The following is a 14,450-nucleotide window of genomic DNA, read 5'->3' on the forward strand; positions in this document are numbered from 1 at the left end:
CACTTTTGGTGGAGATGGACTAGCTAGATTGATGGAGGAAGATTGCTCTAATACCATGTGCGACTATGCGGGAAACGTCTTGCCTATCCTGGCCGACGTGGTACGTGTTATATAGATCGGGTGTGAGCCCAGATACGCGTACAAGTTGTTGAGGAGTACATCTTGGAGGAGAAGAATACAAGAGATAAGAGATAAGAGGAGATTAAGATTACACGAGTATCCTGCCTAACTACTCCTCCTTCGGTTGACATATCCTCCTTGCTGTACACGCCAAGGGCCTGCGCACACAATATTATGTCACGTTTAACAAATTGTTCCGTAACAACACAATAGGTGCTGCACTACAAGCACCGCCAGTAGCACCACATGCCACTTCCATTTTGAAAACTTCATCTATAACAGAAAATATATATCCCCACAAAAAAAACAGAAAAAATATATGTGTTCACAATCACATCACCCTGCAAAAGAATTACTCTACCAACCAGCAGCAGTTACAAGATGGTAGAGTCTTTTTTGGAACTACAGGCCATGATACTTATGCCCATCTGAGCTGGAGGGACACCTATATGCACTGAATTTGCTGCTAATCGGAAAACGTGGAGGAGGCCCCAGCAGGGGCGCCGCCAAAGCATAGTATGTAAAGAACAGTTATATTGCTACAACCTGTTTGGGTGCTACCAGATTCCTCAAGATGCACACAATCATGAAATTATTACAGGGTGATTTAGCCCCACAACGCAAAAGTTATTTAGCCACGCAATACAAAAGGGGAAATAAAGTGAAGTATTCAAACAATCGGTGCCCGAAGTAAATAAAAACACATGGAAATAAAAGGCAACAAAACATGCAATTGAAGATCATCAAAGCGCTGTAATTCTAAGTGAAGGTCTCCACCTGGGGCGTCAGAAGAGCTCCAAGGACCACCATCCTCGATCGTCAACATGCCATCTGGATCGCATACAGGAGATGCTAAATCATACTTATCATCTCACTGAAGTGTTTCCCAAATGCCTCGAGCCGAATGTTTCCTAGATAAACTGCAAGTAGATAAACTATTGTCAAATACAATGTTGTCTAACAGAGCTAATCCGGTTTACCTCGGAGTTAACTTTGCTGCATTTATTATCCTTTGAATTAGAAGGCAAGATTAGACAACAAACAACACTTACCAGACAATGTACAAGTGAAACATGATAAATTTTATACAAAACTAGTCACTAAAACATACGAGCGATTTTTAGTACATATACCTTTTCCTTGATGTGAGCTAGTTTCATCTGGTTCTCTTCTAACTTACACCATCTATATAATTCAGGGCAGTTCGAAATATAAAGTTCTTGGAGGTTGGTGAGTATGCTCTCCGGTAAAGAAATGATGCCCTTGCAATAAGTGATTTTAAGTGTCTTAAGCAAGGTGAGTTCTCCTAACCATTGCGGTGGTGATGTCGACGTATTGCAAAAGTGCAGGTGGAGCGATTGCAGCTGTCTAAGCTGCCTCATGTTCTCATGCAATTCCTGTAGGTGACGGATGGATATTAAGTTCAGCTGCCGAAGAGATGTGAGCTCACCTAACCACTCTGGCAATTTTTCCAGGCTACGAAATTCCAGTGATTCAAGGGAGGTGAAGGCTCGGGAGATCTGTGGTGAGATGGTCAGATCATTGCAATCGGAGATAGTTAAATCACTAAGACGATGTAGGTGGTGAAGCAATCTCCACTGGTGCAAAGGCAACTCAGAGTATTCAACTTCTAGCTTACTCACAGAAGAAGATGAGGAGGAAGCAGCTGCGCTTGACGCACACTCTCCCCATGACGATAGCACATTGTCAGCACGTGATATACGCCAGATACTCAAGTTTAGCCAACGTGAGCTCATTTGCACCATCCTCGCCTATAGAGCATGCTGTGTTGAACTCTTCCAGGTTATGCATGTTGCTGAGAACAATCTTTCGTAGGTTGGGTAGTGGGACGAGTGTTGTTGGTAGGCTGCGGCAAAGCACACCCCACATCTCCAAACTCACAAGATTAGGAAGATATTTGTTTATATGCATAAACCAGTGCGGAAACATGACATCCTTGTAACGTGTTATCTTGAAATTCTTTACAGAGCTTGGTGGCACTAGCTCTGTTAGCAACTCCATGTGTTCCACAGAACTCACACCTCCGCTCCACTGCAATGACAATTCTTTAATTCTCTGTTTTTCCATCAACCTTATACTGCGTGCCTCTTCCACGGACCTCACATTTTCAAGATCGGCGATCCCCAAAACATCAGGATTTGTATGCTTAAGCCAGACAAGACTGCTGCTAGATTCACTATCAACCACACGCACAGGAAACCCTCCCTTTTGCGGGAACAACAAGCCAAAAAGCCTTGGAATATCCACTTTCCCCACATTTTCTGGAAGGCTAGCAATGTACTGGCAGCCGGAGAGGTTCAGCTTCTTGAGCCTGCTGAAACTTTCAGGTACACAGAAACCATAGTTATTAAAAGACATGTCCAGCTGCTCCAGATTAGGAAGGGTACCGATACAGTCAATGAAACTTTGGTTTGCTGATGGGATGTCCAATAAATAATAACCCTTGCAATGAGATATATTCAAATACCGGAGTTCCGTGAGTTTGCTGATGACCTCTGGCGGCCCTATGGGTCTTCCGCGACCTGATAAATTCAAATATTGGAGTTCATAAAGGGAACCCAGGGCTTTCGGTATCAATATAGACTCCGGTGATGCTTGGTATTCAGAAGATTCAGTAAACTCGGGGTTCCATGAAACATCGAGATACCTCAACTGTTTCAGTTGACCCATAGAATCAGGCAGCTTTTGTGCACAACATCTGCTTAAATCCAGGACAAGGAGGCATTTAGCCGGTGAAAAAGCTTCACCATTAAGCTGCAAGTAAGCACGGTCGAGAAAATGCAGTGCCCTTATCTTGGCGAGTGGAGTCACTGATGACTTAAATAGCTTGGCAAGTGGATTCATTGATGACATAAATAGCTTGGTGAGTGGATTCATTGATGACTTGAATAGCTTTCTATGATCTGTCAGCCATGCATATTGGCAGGCAGGACTCTCTACAATAATTTTATCAGCCAGAAATGATCTTGCGAGATCGTGCACCAGGTCATGCATGATCAAGAATCCATTATCGACGTCCATATAAGTCTGCATTAATAGTATGCACAGTATCAGACTTCAGAATTCGAAACAGCCTTCATGTTATTACGTATTTAACAGATTTCATTAACAACTAGACAAAAAAGGTAACCGAAAAAACATGCACACGTGAAGTCTAAAAATATAATGAGAACGGAAGGAGTAGAAGAGATGGATTTTCTGCTCTAGAGCACGGTAAATCCACACCTAAGGCAGTTCACAATGCTTTCTATATTTTCTCAACGAACCGACTAATCTCAAGGCCCCTACCTGACAAGTAAACTTCTTAACTGCGGAGCCGACAAGAGGCACAACCAGAGCTATGACAAAGGCAAAGCCGGTCCCTCGCTGACATAAACATGTGAACATTTGGCTTGTAGTCTTGAAATAATAATAATAGTAGATGATTATGCAGTCTTAGTTTCATATATTATATTTCAACTACATGATCGATAGTTCTAAAACAGACACATTAGTAAAACATTAGGTATCAATGATGTGTCAATTGCTGAATATCAGTATTTTGAGAACAGAAGTAGTATGTTGGGAGAGCTCCAATTTATGTAATAAGATTATTCCAACACAATGTAATGGTGTTGTCAACATTGCTACGAGAATATGCACCATATGATCTGCATAAGTTGAAGAAAACAAAAGATTATCCCCACAGAGGTATGCAGTAAGCAACCCATTAATTGTGACTTAAGATGTTAAAACGAAGTACCCGCAAAAAAAAAAGATATTAAAACGAAGGACATGTCTAAAAGCTGCCTAACGTATTCATTACTGTGGTAACTCACCCATTGTGACCTTGGATGTTCAAGGAAGCACATGCCAAAAAGATGACGAATATATTTATGACTGGTTTGTATATCAGAGAATGTCCTTGACGGCTCAACAAGTCCAAGAGCAATCCATTGGTGAGCTAGATCTTCTTTAGCTATCTTGTGACCTTTTGGAAAGGTTGCACAATAAGCAAAGCATAACTTCAAGTATTTATCCATAACGTGATAGCTTAGCAGCAAGGATGCATGAACATGATGAGTTGATTCTCCTGAGGCAAGCACGTCCCAGATCTCACTGTTGTTCACCGACACCCATTCATCAAATTCCATAGCATACAACATATACCCAATAGACTGGGCTGCTAAAGCCACACCTCCACACTTCTTTGCAATTTCCTTTCCGATCAATTCTAACTGCGCTCTTTCAGCTCTATTTTCAAATGAACTTTTATTTTTTATGATAGTCCAACAAATTTCATCTGTTAAGGGAGCTAGCTTATATGGCTTCACTGTGCCAGTGTGAATTTTATGTGCAACAGATTCTTCTCGTGTGGTTACTACCACCACCAATTTGCCGCCTTCACCCAGATTTAGCATACTCTCCAACTTTTTTAACTGAGGGGATTCCCTCTCCCACAGGTCATCTAAGATGATTAGAACCCTCTTACCAGAAAGGAGCTTTTGTAGGCTATTTTCTATCATCGGAAGGTCAGTATGCATACTCTTGCTACCGGATAGTTGTGTTATTATAGAATTCCCAATTTTCTTTAAATCAAATGTCTGGGACACATAGGTCCAAACCCGAGAGTACTCTTTGAACTGGAAATCATTGAAAACAAATTGTGCCATGGTTGTCTTCCCAATGCCTCCAATACCATATATCGAAAGGAAGGTGATCTCTTGTGTGGTACTCCCAGATAAATGAGCCATAATTTCCTGTTTTTCCATTTCCCTCCCTACGACTTCTGCTCCTATCTTTGCTGATGTTTCCCGGTGATCCCTGTTTTCAAGCAGACTAGGGGCATTTTCTTGCATGACAGTGAAATGGGTACGTTCTTTTGCAATCCCCTTCAAGTTCCCTCCCGTCTTCTTCCTCTTCTTGGCCCTCTCCAGCCCGGGAACACTGATTTGAGAGCAACGCTGCAAGGCAATAAATTTGATTTTAGTTCATCTTGACGTTTAAAGTAATGAAACACAATTTAACTTTCCTGTGAATAAGATAGGACATACGATTAGTACTTAGAAATCAAACAGACCAGGGGTGTGCTTCAGTACACCATCGGAAAAATGGCAAAAAAAGGGTAATTTCGCCCTTTGATATTAATTGTCAACCTTTTTACATAATACTAATAGTTAGCTTTTTAGTGGAAGAACTAATCCTTATTTTTATTTCTATTTTGAGGGGAACCGTGAGGGGAAGTATTAATCGTTAGCTAATCAATACTACATACACCAGCATGGCCCATTTCCAAATTCAAAGTCCAGAATCGAAAATCACATCCATCTTTGTTCCATTGGACTCTTGGCAAACCTTCAGGAAAAATACTCTGTCCAGTCATTTTAATGTGTAAGTACATGGAAAGATCAGACGAATTATCACGATTAAGATCCGGATAGATATGCTTTTATTCAGTAAGCTAAGTTATATAGAAGGTTTTGATTAACAAAACGTGAAAACCAGCAGGAAAAAGCTATACTATATGCCAGGTGAAAATGACGTGCACCTTAGAAAAAAGGCAGCATTTCCTGAAATTAAAAATGTGCTTCACATAGACTTGCCTGCTGAGACTCACCACCTTCACCGATTCAATTAAGTTCCCAACTGAATGCAACAGAGTGCCCCAAGGACAGATCCGCCCATGTTGGTTTAAGCCCACAGATTGACCATGCTATGGCAACTAGATTGAACTTGGTGGAAGATCATGGGCAAAACACAACGCACAGACACGGCAGGCATGTTGCTATTACATGGGTCACTCCTTTATTTATAGCAACCAAGTTACAATGACTCAATGATCAACAAGGTATGCTAATCCATCACAGAATAGTACTCCTTATACACGACCAAAGCCACGTGCAACTATGGCGTAGCTAAAACTAACATATGGCATCCAAGCCAAACAAAATATGGAAACCTCACGTTTTCTGACTCAAACTTAGCTAGGCAACTTTGGGTTATTTCCAACAGCCTCCTTGTTCCGATCACCCTATCCTCTAAGCCTGTCGGGTGCCTCATAGGAGTCCGATGCCACAGTCACTCTCGCGCTGCAAGGCACGATTTTGAACTTGCGCACTCTAATTCTTACGTTCCTGGAATTAGACGAAACTAAAATGAAATTTCTTCTACAAAGATTAAAGAGCGAGGAATCAAAAAAGATACAGAGAGTAAGTTTTGCATCTGAAAAACAAAATGACTGGGAAAGGAGAAGGATTTGCAAACTGTCCAACAGCTAGTCCATGTGCAGAAACAACTGTCTTATGCCAATTGTAAATAAGTGCTCTAACTTGCGTTTCGTTTGCATCAAGTACGCAGATAATACCTGTCTCTTGGGAATATGAGTTTCTGTCTTATTCAGGGTATCTAGGATATCTGCTACAGAGGGCCTATTGTCTCTTTCTGAATCCACACAACGCATTGCTAATTCGATACACGTTTTCACCTGACGTAATTCCTCTGATCGGTTATTCGATGTGGCTTCAATCATTGTACAATTGGTAAGTACCTACAAAACCGGAATACAGAAATATAACTTGAGGTGGGCAATACAAAAGTATGACGTACGGGTATATATTGTGCAGGGGGATTTCTCTTTATGGGTACTAAGTCAAAAGTGTTACATATGCTCCCATATATAAGCTATATTATTGTCCAAAAGCGTCACATATGACATTCCATATAACTAGTTTAGCTAGAGAATACTGGATGCATCTAACAGAAAAATGTTATAATGTGAAGGGTTACCTTGTACTTGCTCAAAAATGCAGATCGAAAGGATCTTGTCAATTGGAAGAAAAAAATAAAAAGGGAATAGATATGTGCTTACCATCTTTGTTCACGAAGCAAGTTCCATATGGGTTCCGTATAAATAAAGTGGATATCCAGTACCGGTTGTTATTGAACAGGTGGACCTAACATTTTCCCTTTTCGAAAACAATAAAAGAAACAGCTTTGTATATCTAGCTTATAAATTTTTGTTATAACTAAACAAATAAGTTATTAACTCATTGATTGGACAATATAATGCATAAAGTATAGACATCAAACATATATATGCTGGTTTGTTATATGAACTCGAGTGCCAAAACTGACAATATTTTTTCTTACCTGCTGCATTAATTGTGCCACATCATGCATTTCAAAAGAATTGGAGTAACCTGCAGGTCCTGCCATTATCTCGATCATTACAACACCGAAACCGAAGACGTCATTCTTAGGTGAGATTTTGCCTTCATTAAGGAATTCTGGTGGCATGTACTTCCTGCGTAACACCAAGGACACAATCAGTGTAGACACTGGCGGAGCTTTCTTAGGGCGAAATGTGCTGCCACCCCCCCCCCCCCCCCGGGGGGGGGGGGGGGGATTCAGCCCAAGCTCTGCCACTGAGTGTATATTCCATTTGTTCGATTAGAAAAGAAAGAAAAATCAAAATGAGGCATTTCACGGGCAACTTACCGGGTTCCTATGATTCTTTGTGTGATATGTGTGTGTGATGGAGTGAATAGCCTTTACAATCCAAAATCCGCCACTTTAGGCTCCATGGAACTGTCTAGTAATATATTGGTCGGCTTCAAATCAAGATGACAAATTTGTGGTTTGCATTCGTGAAGGAAATTTAAACCTTCACAGATCCCCTTTATAATATTGTAATGTGTGCTCCAATTAGGTGCGAAAGATTGTGCTACACAAGTTGACAAAGAGAATATTACACAAATGAGAGTTTACGAATTCAGTTTTTCTTAAACGCATAAGAAAATCATCTTGCTGATGTTAAGTTCTCATACCACAAAGATGCTTGTCTAGGCTTCCACACTGCAAGTACTCAAAGCAGAGGACTCTATATATGTGTTGGCTAAATTGATTTGCACCATTGTGTTCAATTAGTTCATTCTGTATTTCATAACAATAGCCAAGTAACTGTACGATATTTGGATGCTTAACCTTCAAAAGGTTACCAACTTCATTGATATATTGTTGGTCATCAAGTCCTAGCACCGTATCAACATGAAGCAACTTCACAGCAATCTCTCTCCTATTGTAAACTCCCTGCTTGACATAAGTATTATACATAAATATTTGTTTATGACTGGGTCATTTGTTGTTAGTTCTGGTATATTTGTTGAAACACAAAATTTCAAGTAAATAAGCCATACCTTGTAAACGTCTCCATACCCACCCCTTCCTATTCTTGAGTCCGCTGAGAATCCATTTGTAATCTTTTTTAAGATATGTAACGGTATATAATAATTCTCTGCAGTCATGTTATGTCAGCTAGCTTGGACCTTCTATACATACACAAAAGAAAAGTGTGAAAAAATATGACTCGTGTAGATTTAAATACAAGAGAACAAATTTTCGAATGATGGCAAGGAAAACAAAATCGGCGTGAGAAGAAATAGTTTAACACGGCATGGTCCTAGCATTCTGACCCTCGGTGACAGTTTTACTATGGACTTAGTGCCATAGGTGAGATCAAGTTCTTGGGGGGCCAGCCCGAAATCTCCAGCAGGAAGCAGCACCGTCCAATTCCTCTCGGTCGGTGACGAGGTGGGCGAGGGTACCATCCCTAAGCAGCCTTAGCTATAGGTAGTAGTAGATCCAGCAGTTTCATTCTAAGGACCTCTGGTACTACAGATCTGAACTCCCTGAACTCTAAACTAAATAAATAAATCAGCGGATTAATTAGTTGTCCTCAATCTGCAGTGCAGGGTTAAAAGTACAAATTTCCATAGGGATTAGGGGGTAGCTTAGCTGGACTAATTTCCATAGGGATTAGGGGGTAGCTTAGCTGGACTAATTTCCATAGGGATTAAGGTAAAAACAAGTAAACAACCTACAAGATAGAATCTGCAGCTCAATTAGTGAATCTGCAGTGCAGGGTCAAAAGTACAAATTAACCGTGCCACTCGCTAGCTGAACCTGCTGGGGCTGGTTCTCAGATATAAGGCAAGCAGAAGAGACTGCAGTAGCAGCACGCAGACCGTTCCTACCTAGGGGAAGGAGAAGAATAGAAATTACTTACCCATGGTGGTGCTTGTGAGGCGGGGCGGCCGGAGTTGGAGTCAGCCCGGCTCGGCTCGGCTCGGCGGTGATACGGGTGGGGAAAGGAGGGGGAGGAGAGTCAGAGGAGGAAGAAAGGGGAAGGCTCAGGCGGTCAGGCCACCAGGCCAGGGGAGACGAACAGGAAAAAAAAATCTCCAATTTACAAATATTTTTTCGACAAAGCTCCAATTTACAAATAGGGAAACACTTATCATCAACCGGCAGATAACTGGCCGCGTCCGTCATCTTCCCTGCGTGACACGCCTACCGCATACCATCCTTCAATAAACTCGCTTTTGCAATAGGAGCTATGCTTCCGAAACATACGCAGTGTTGCAATACTCTATAACGGGTCTACGTTTTACAATAAAACTTCTCTTGCGAATTATTTCTGCAACAAGACCTTAGTTAAAAAAAATTACAACAAAACCTCAGTTGCAAAAAGTATAAAAAACTGACGTTGCAAAAAAAATCCGCAACAAGACCGATGTTGCAGAAATAAGTCCGCAACGAAACATGCGTTACAGAAATAATTCTGCAACTTTGTTGCAGAAAATAAGTCTGCAACAAGTCATGCGTTGCAGAAATAATTCCGCAACAAGACCTGTGTTGCAGAAATAATTCCGCAACAAGACCTATGTTGCAGAATGGAGGCACGTTCGGCCGTGTGATGCGGTAAATCCGACGGCTCGCGACCCGGCTGATCTTTTAAAAAGATCAGCCGGCGGACGCGTAGCACGCCCCTTACAAATAAGCTTCATACGTGGTTTTGAAGAAGATGCAACCTTCTTAAAAAAAAAGCCCACCAGGGTTCGAGTCTCGACTCAGGTGCTTGATGCTCACGGAGTTTTCTTCTATAAAAAAAGTCAACGGGCTAGTCTAGTCCTAGTTTTTTTCGAAAAGGGGGACTCCCCGGCCTCTGCATCAGAACGATGCATACGGCCACATTTATAAATAAATAAAGCAGTTCAACAAGGTCTTGTTGTCTGAAAACAAATAAAAGGCTGGCTCATAAAGAGCCACAAAGCCAAAACAAAAAGCCCAAAAGCAACAACCGGCTGGCAAACTAATCGCCTATCCTATTACATGACCGCCATCCAAACCAGTTGAAGATATCCCGCGCTATCATCTCCCACCGGACAGATCCAGTAACCAAACACTCCCTGGCCTCCGTCGGAGTGAGTAAGGACCACATACAGATTAGCGCAGTAGCCCGGAATAAAACCTGCAAAAAATGAATAGTTGTTATTCTGTTAAAAGCCAAATCATTTCTGCAGTTCCAAATTGCCCATAACAACGCACATGCTCCTACGCGAATTTGTCTAGCTGTTTCGGACTCTATCCCAACAAGCCACGTTCCAAATAACGAACTGACCGAATTCGGAGGAGTAATGTTAAAGGCAATTTGCACCGTGCGCCACAACACTCTTGCCAACGGGCAATCAAAGAAAGATGCTTGATAGTTTCGTCCCGATCACAGAAACTACACCTAGTAGATCATGTCCAGTTGCGCTTAACCAAATTATCTTTTGTTAAGATGACTTGTTTATGTACAAACCACATAAACACTTTGATTTTCAAAGGAACCTTGACTTTCCAAACATGTTTGGAACTAGGAATAACACTAGAGTTGATGACATCAATATACGACTTGACAGTGAACTCTCCAGACCTAGTAAGCTTCCAACACAACTGATCGGGCTGATGAGTGAGCTGAACCTCCATCAGTCTACTCACCAGATGAAGCCATGCTTCCCACTGGTCGCCAATAAGCACCCTCCTAAACTGAATATTAAAGGGAGTGGACTGCAAAATCGTTGCAACCAGAGCATCACGTCGCTGCACAATACGATACAGGGACGGATACTGAAGCGCCAACGGCGTTTCACCCAGCCAAGTATCCTCCCAGAAGCGAGTGTTGTTGTCATTACCGACAATAAACTTTGTTCTATTAAAGAAAGCAGCTTTGACTCTCATAAGCCCCTTCCAAAACGGCGAGTCAGTCGGTCTCACTGTCGCCTGCGACAAAGTCTTAGAGTGGAGATACTTGCTACGGAGAATCTGCGCCCAAGTTGCCTGCGACAAAGTCTAGTCCTAGTTGGTCTCGTTTTTTTAAGAAGATGCAACCTTTGACCCACGGCCCCCCCACACAAAACATATAGTACTCCATAGCTTTGACCGTTTTACTGTACAAAAACCCTGGTGATAATAAAAAATGTAAAATTCTGAAAAATTATTTCTCGGCACAAATATGTGCATTTGGTGTTTCGGTCTAAATAAAAAAATTGAGGGAAATTCAATCTAAATATTTTAATTGATATAAAAGATCATAGCCAATTTCGATTCGTTTGGTGGGAAGAGGGAGATAACACCACGGGTACGCAGCCGCCACCTCCCCTAAGAAAACCCTTTGCCTCTCGGCGGCGCCGCCATCGGTCCGCCTCGTCTCCGGTGGCCTTAGGGTCATGGCGGGGTGGTGGATCCCGGCCCTTTCCGGCGGGAGGGCTCTGTTTTCAGATGTTCCTTCGAGTTTTCTTAGGATTTGTGTCATGCTCAGGTACACGGGTCTTCCACAATTTCTTCCAGGTCTTCTCATGATCATGGCTTGAGGAAGCTTCCGTTCGGCCCTCTAGCCAACTTTCCCTACAGCTCTTCGTTTCACAGATCATACGGTAAGCATTCCTGACTGAAAACACTTCCCTCTTCTCATATCTCCACGCCCAGAAGTCGGGCTGCATCAGATGCGATAACGGAATTGAATGAATAAATTCGATGTCCATTGGCAAAAAATATTTGTTCAGAACCTTCATGTTCCACGTCCTCGTTGCCTGGCAAACCAACTCTGGAGGATATGATTTAGTAGCACTGATTGGTCTCATGTTGAAATCCTGGGGTATCAAATGTCATCCCATACCCTCGCAGTGCTGTGGTCGCCTATTCTTCTGATCAAGCCTTGCTGGAGCATGTCTCTTCCTTCACACAAAGATCTCCAGATCTACGAGGGATTGGCTCCCACTTGTGCAGAAAGAATATCGGTCATCGGGAAGTAAACCGACTTCAGGATCCTTGCACTCAATGAGTCTCGCTCGATGAGGACGCGCCACACCTGCTTTGCCAGTAATGCAAGATTGAAAATCTCGAAATCCCTAAAGCCAATTCCTCCCTTATACTTATGCATCGCCGTACTCTCCCATGACCCCCCACGTTGCCTTTCTTTCTCCCTTCTTACCCCCCCCCCCCCCCCGCCCCCACCCCAGCAAAACTTCCTCACCATGGAGGTCAAATGCTCGCAAAGTCCTTAGGGTAATTTGAACAATGCCATGGAATATGTGGGAATAGCCTGCACTACTGATTTGATCAGAATTTCTTTTCCTCCACTGGACAAAAACATCTCCATCCACCCCTGTAGCCGTTTCCAAACTCTATCCTTCAAATAAGCGAAGGTCCCGTTCTTTGATCGTCCAACATCGGCAGGCAGCCCTAAATATTTATCCTTAATAGATTCATTGTTTACCTTAAGAATTTGCTTGACATTCTCCCTTATAGCCGCCAGACAACCTTTCCCAAAGAAAATTGATGACTTGTTGTTATTGAGCCCCGAAGCATTACAATATCTTGACAAGGCACCCTTGAGATTTGATACTTCATTGCTTAATGTTTTACAAAACAAGAGGCAATCATCATTAAACAAATAACTGATCAACTTTGGGGGTTGTCCTCTCGGGGAGATCCTATTCGACGCTTCAGGCGCCGGGGAATCTCCCTGGCGCCCACGCGCCGATGATGGTGGGCCGGCCCATGTACACATTGACATTTGAGGAAAAAAGGAAAAAAAAAAGAAAAAATCCGCCAAAAACCAAAAAGCATGAATTCAAAAAAATAATGGATTTTGAAAAAAAATCATAAACTTGAAAAAAAGATCACTAATTTGAAAAAGTTCATTGATTTTGAAAAAAAATCGTCGAATTATAAGAAAAGTTCATCAAATTTGAAAAAAAAAATCATCAATATTGTAGAATTTTTTGTAAAATGTATCGATTTAAAAAAAGTTCATCAAATTCTGAAAAAAAACACAAATTTGAAAAAGTTCATCGTTTAAAAAAGCTTCCCGATTTTGGGAAAAGTTCACAAAATTTAAGTAAAAAAAGTTAAACGGGCTGCCCCAGCCTTGAGGGCTTCAGGCGCCCGTTTGCAAAATGCACAGTAACGGGCGCCTGAAGCACCAAATACGGAATCACTAATTGAGAAGCACTCTTGCCAAATATCACTCCCACCCTTCTCAGGTTGCGACAAGTGGCGCACGACAACATGGGAGTTTTTCTACTTTTTTCGTAGATCCATTTATTCAAAATATTTTATCTCTTAAATCATGCATCTAAATCTCGAACCGTTTTCATTGGATTCCTCATGCCGAAATCTTCAAAACTAAATCCCATGTTGATAGGTTTTGACGAACTTTTCTTTTCACCAAAAAAAAGTCAAAAAAATCAGACACAAACTAAACAAGGAGCACTTTTTTCCTTTCCAAAAACTGTTTCTGAGAGGCATCGCCGTGCCTCTCACGGAAAGGAAAAAAACACATTTTTTTCGTTTCCGAGAGGCACGTCCGTGCCTCTCGCGGAAACAAAACCATGCCTCTCATGAAAGAAGAAAAAAAAAGAGGAAACATGTTTTTTCGTTTCCGAGAGGCACGGCTGTGCCTCTCGCGGAAGCAAAACCGTATCTCTCGCGGAAACAAAACCGTACCTCTCACGGTAGAAAAAAACATGTTTTCTACGACAGGCACGGCCATGCCTCTTGCAGAAGCAAAAGATAAAAACCATTTTTTTCACGAAAAAAAGAACCTGATGGAAAACCCAGAAAAAACTATTTAAAAATTCAAAAACGCGTTCAAAAAAATAAAATAATTAAAAGGGAGCGCCCAGAGTGAGACATCGGCCATACTCTCATTCTGAATCCCTTCAATTTCCCCTAGTTTCAGTTTCTTCTTTGAAAGTGTGTTATATCGACTAGAGGGGGGGTGAATAGGCGATTTTTATGAATTCTTCACTGAGGAATTTGCGGGTGAGGAAATTCCTTAGCGAAGAACTACTTGCAGCGGAATAAGTACTCAAGAGTAAGCATATCAGAACATAGGCATGGTTGTCATGATGAAATGAAGACAAACACAGAGTACAGAAAGCGTAAACACAGGATAGCACAGGATGAAGACAAACAGACAGAAGAAATTGAACTGAGGAAATTGA

The 14,450-nt window shown here is 41.8% G+C and overlaps 1 protein-coding gene across 3 annotated transcripts; it reads right to left on the minus strand.

The window, feature by feature from the left end:
• Nucleotides 1–64: 64 nt before the first annotated feature.
• LOC109766724 (probable disease resistance protein RF45) lies at nucleotides 65–7,983 on the minus strand. Of its 3 annotated transcripts, XM_073501029.1 has the most exons (8): nucleotides 7,947–7,983; nucleotides 7,618–7,843; nucleotides 7,270–7,423; nucleotides 6,485–6,667; nucleotides 3,960–5,084; nucleotides 1,254–3,168; nucleotides 898–1,040; nucleotides 65–278 (listed from the first exon to the last, which is right to left on the minus strand). In XM_073501029.1, exons 3-6 carry the CDS (start codon nucleotides 7,414–7,416, stop codon nucleotides 1,828–1,830), a joined length of 2,796 nt encoding a protein of 931 aa, XP_073357130.1. In that variant the 5' UTR covers nucleotides 7,417–7,423; nucleotides 7,618–7,843; nucleotides 7,947–7,983; the 3' UTR covers nucleotides 65–278; nucleotides 898–1,040; nucleotides 1,254–1,827. The 3 variants fall into 3 exon arrangements, with proteins under 3 accessions (XP_073357130.1, XP_073357131.1, XP_045085611.2); XM_073501030.1 differs by lacking the exon at nucleotides 7,947–7,983 and having other exon boundaries at nucleotides 6,605–6,667; nucleotides 7,618–7,906; XM_045229676.2 differs by lacking the exons at nucleotides 6,485–6,667; nucleotides 7,270–7,423; nucleotides 7,618–7,843; nucleotides 7,947–7,983 and adding an exon at nucleotides 5,724–6,080.
• Nucleotides 7,984–14,450: the final 6,467 nt, after the last annotated feature.

Source organism: Aegilops tauschii, chromosome 6, assembly GCF_002575655.3.
Source record: "Aegilops tauschii subsp. strangulata cultivar AL8/78 chromosome 6, Aet v6.0, whole genome shotgun sequence".
Lineage (NCBI taxonomy): Eukaryota > Viridiplantae > Streptophyta > Magnoliopsida > Poales > Poaceae > Aegilops > Aegilops tauschii.

What these genes read in the sequence shown, in the direction of transcription:
- LOC109766724 (XM_073501029.1), bottom strand. Translation starts at nt 7,416, where the DNA reads ATGCCACCAGAATTCCTTAATGAAGGCAAAATCTCACCTAAGAATGAC. An exon ending in CTCATATTCCCAAGAGACAG is followed by an intron (nt 5,085 to 6,484) that starts GTATTATCTGCG and finishes ATTGCCTTGCAG; the next exon opens with CGTTGCTCTCAAATCAGTGT. An exon ending in AACATCCAAGGTCACAATGG is followed by an intron (nt 3,169 to 3,959) that starts GTGAGTTACCAC and finishes CTATTAATGCAG; the next exon opens with ACTTATATGGACGTCGATAA.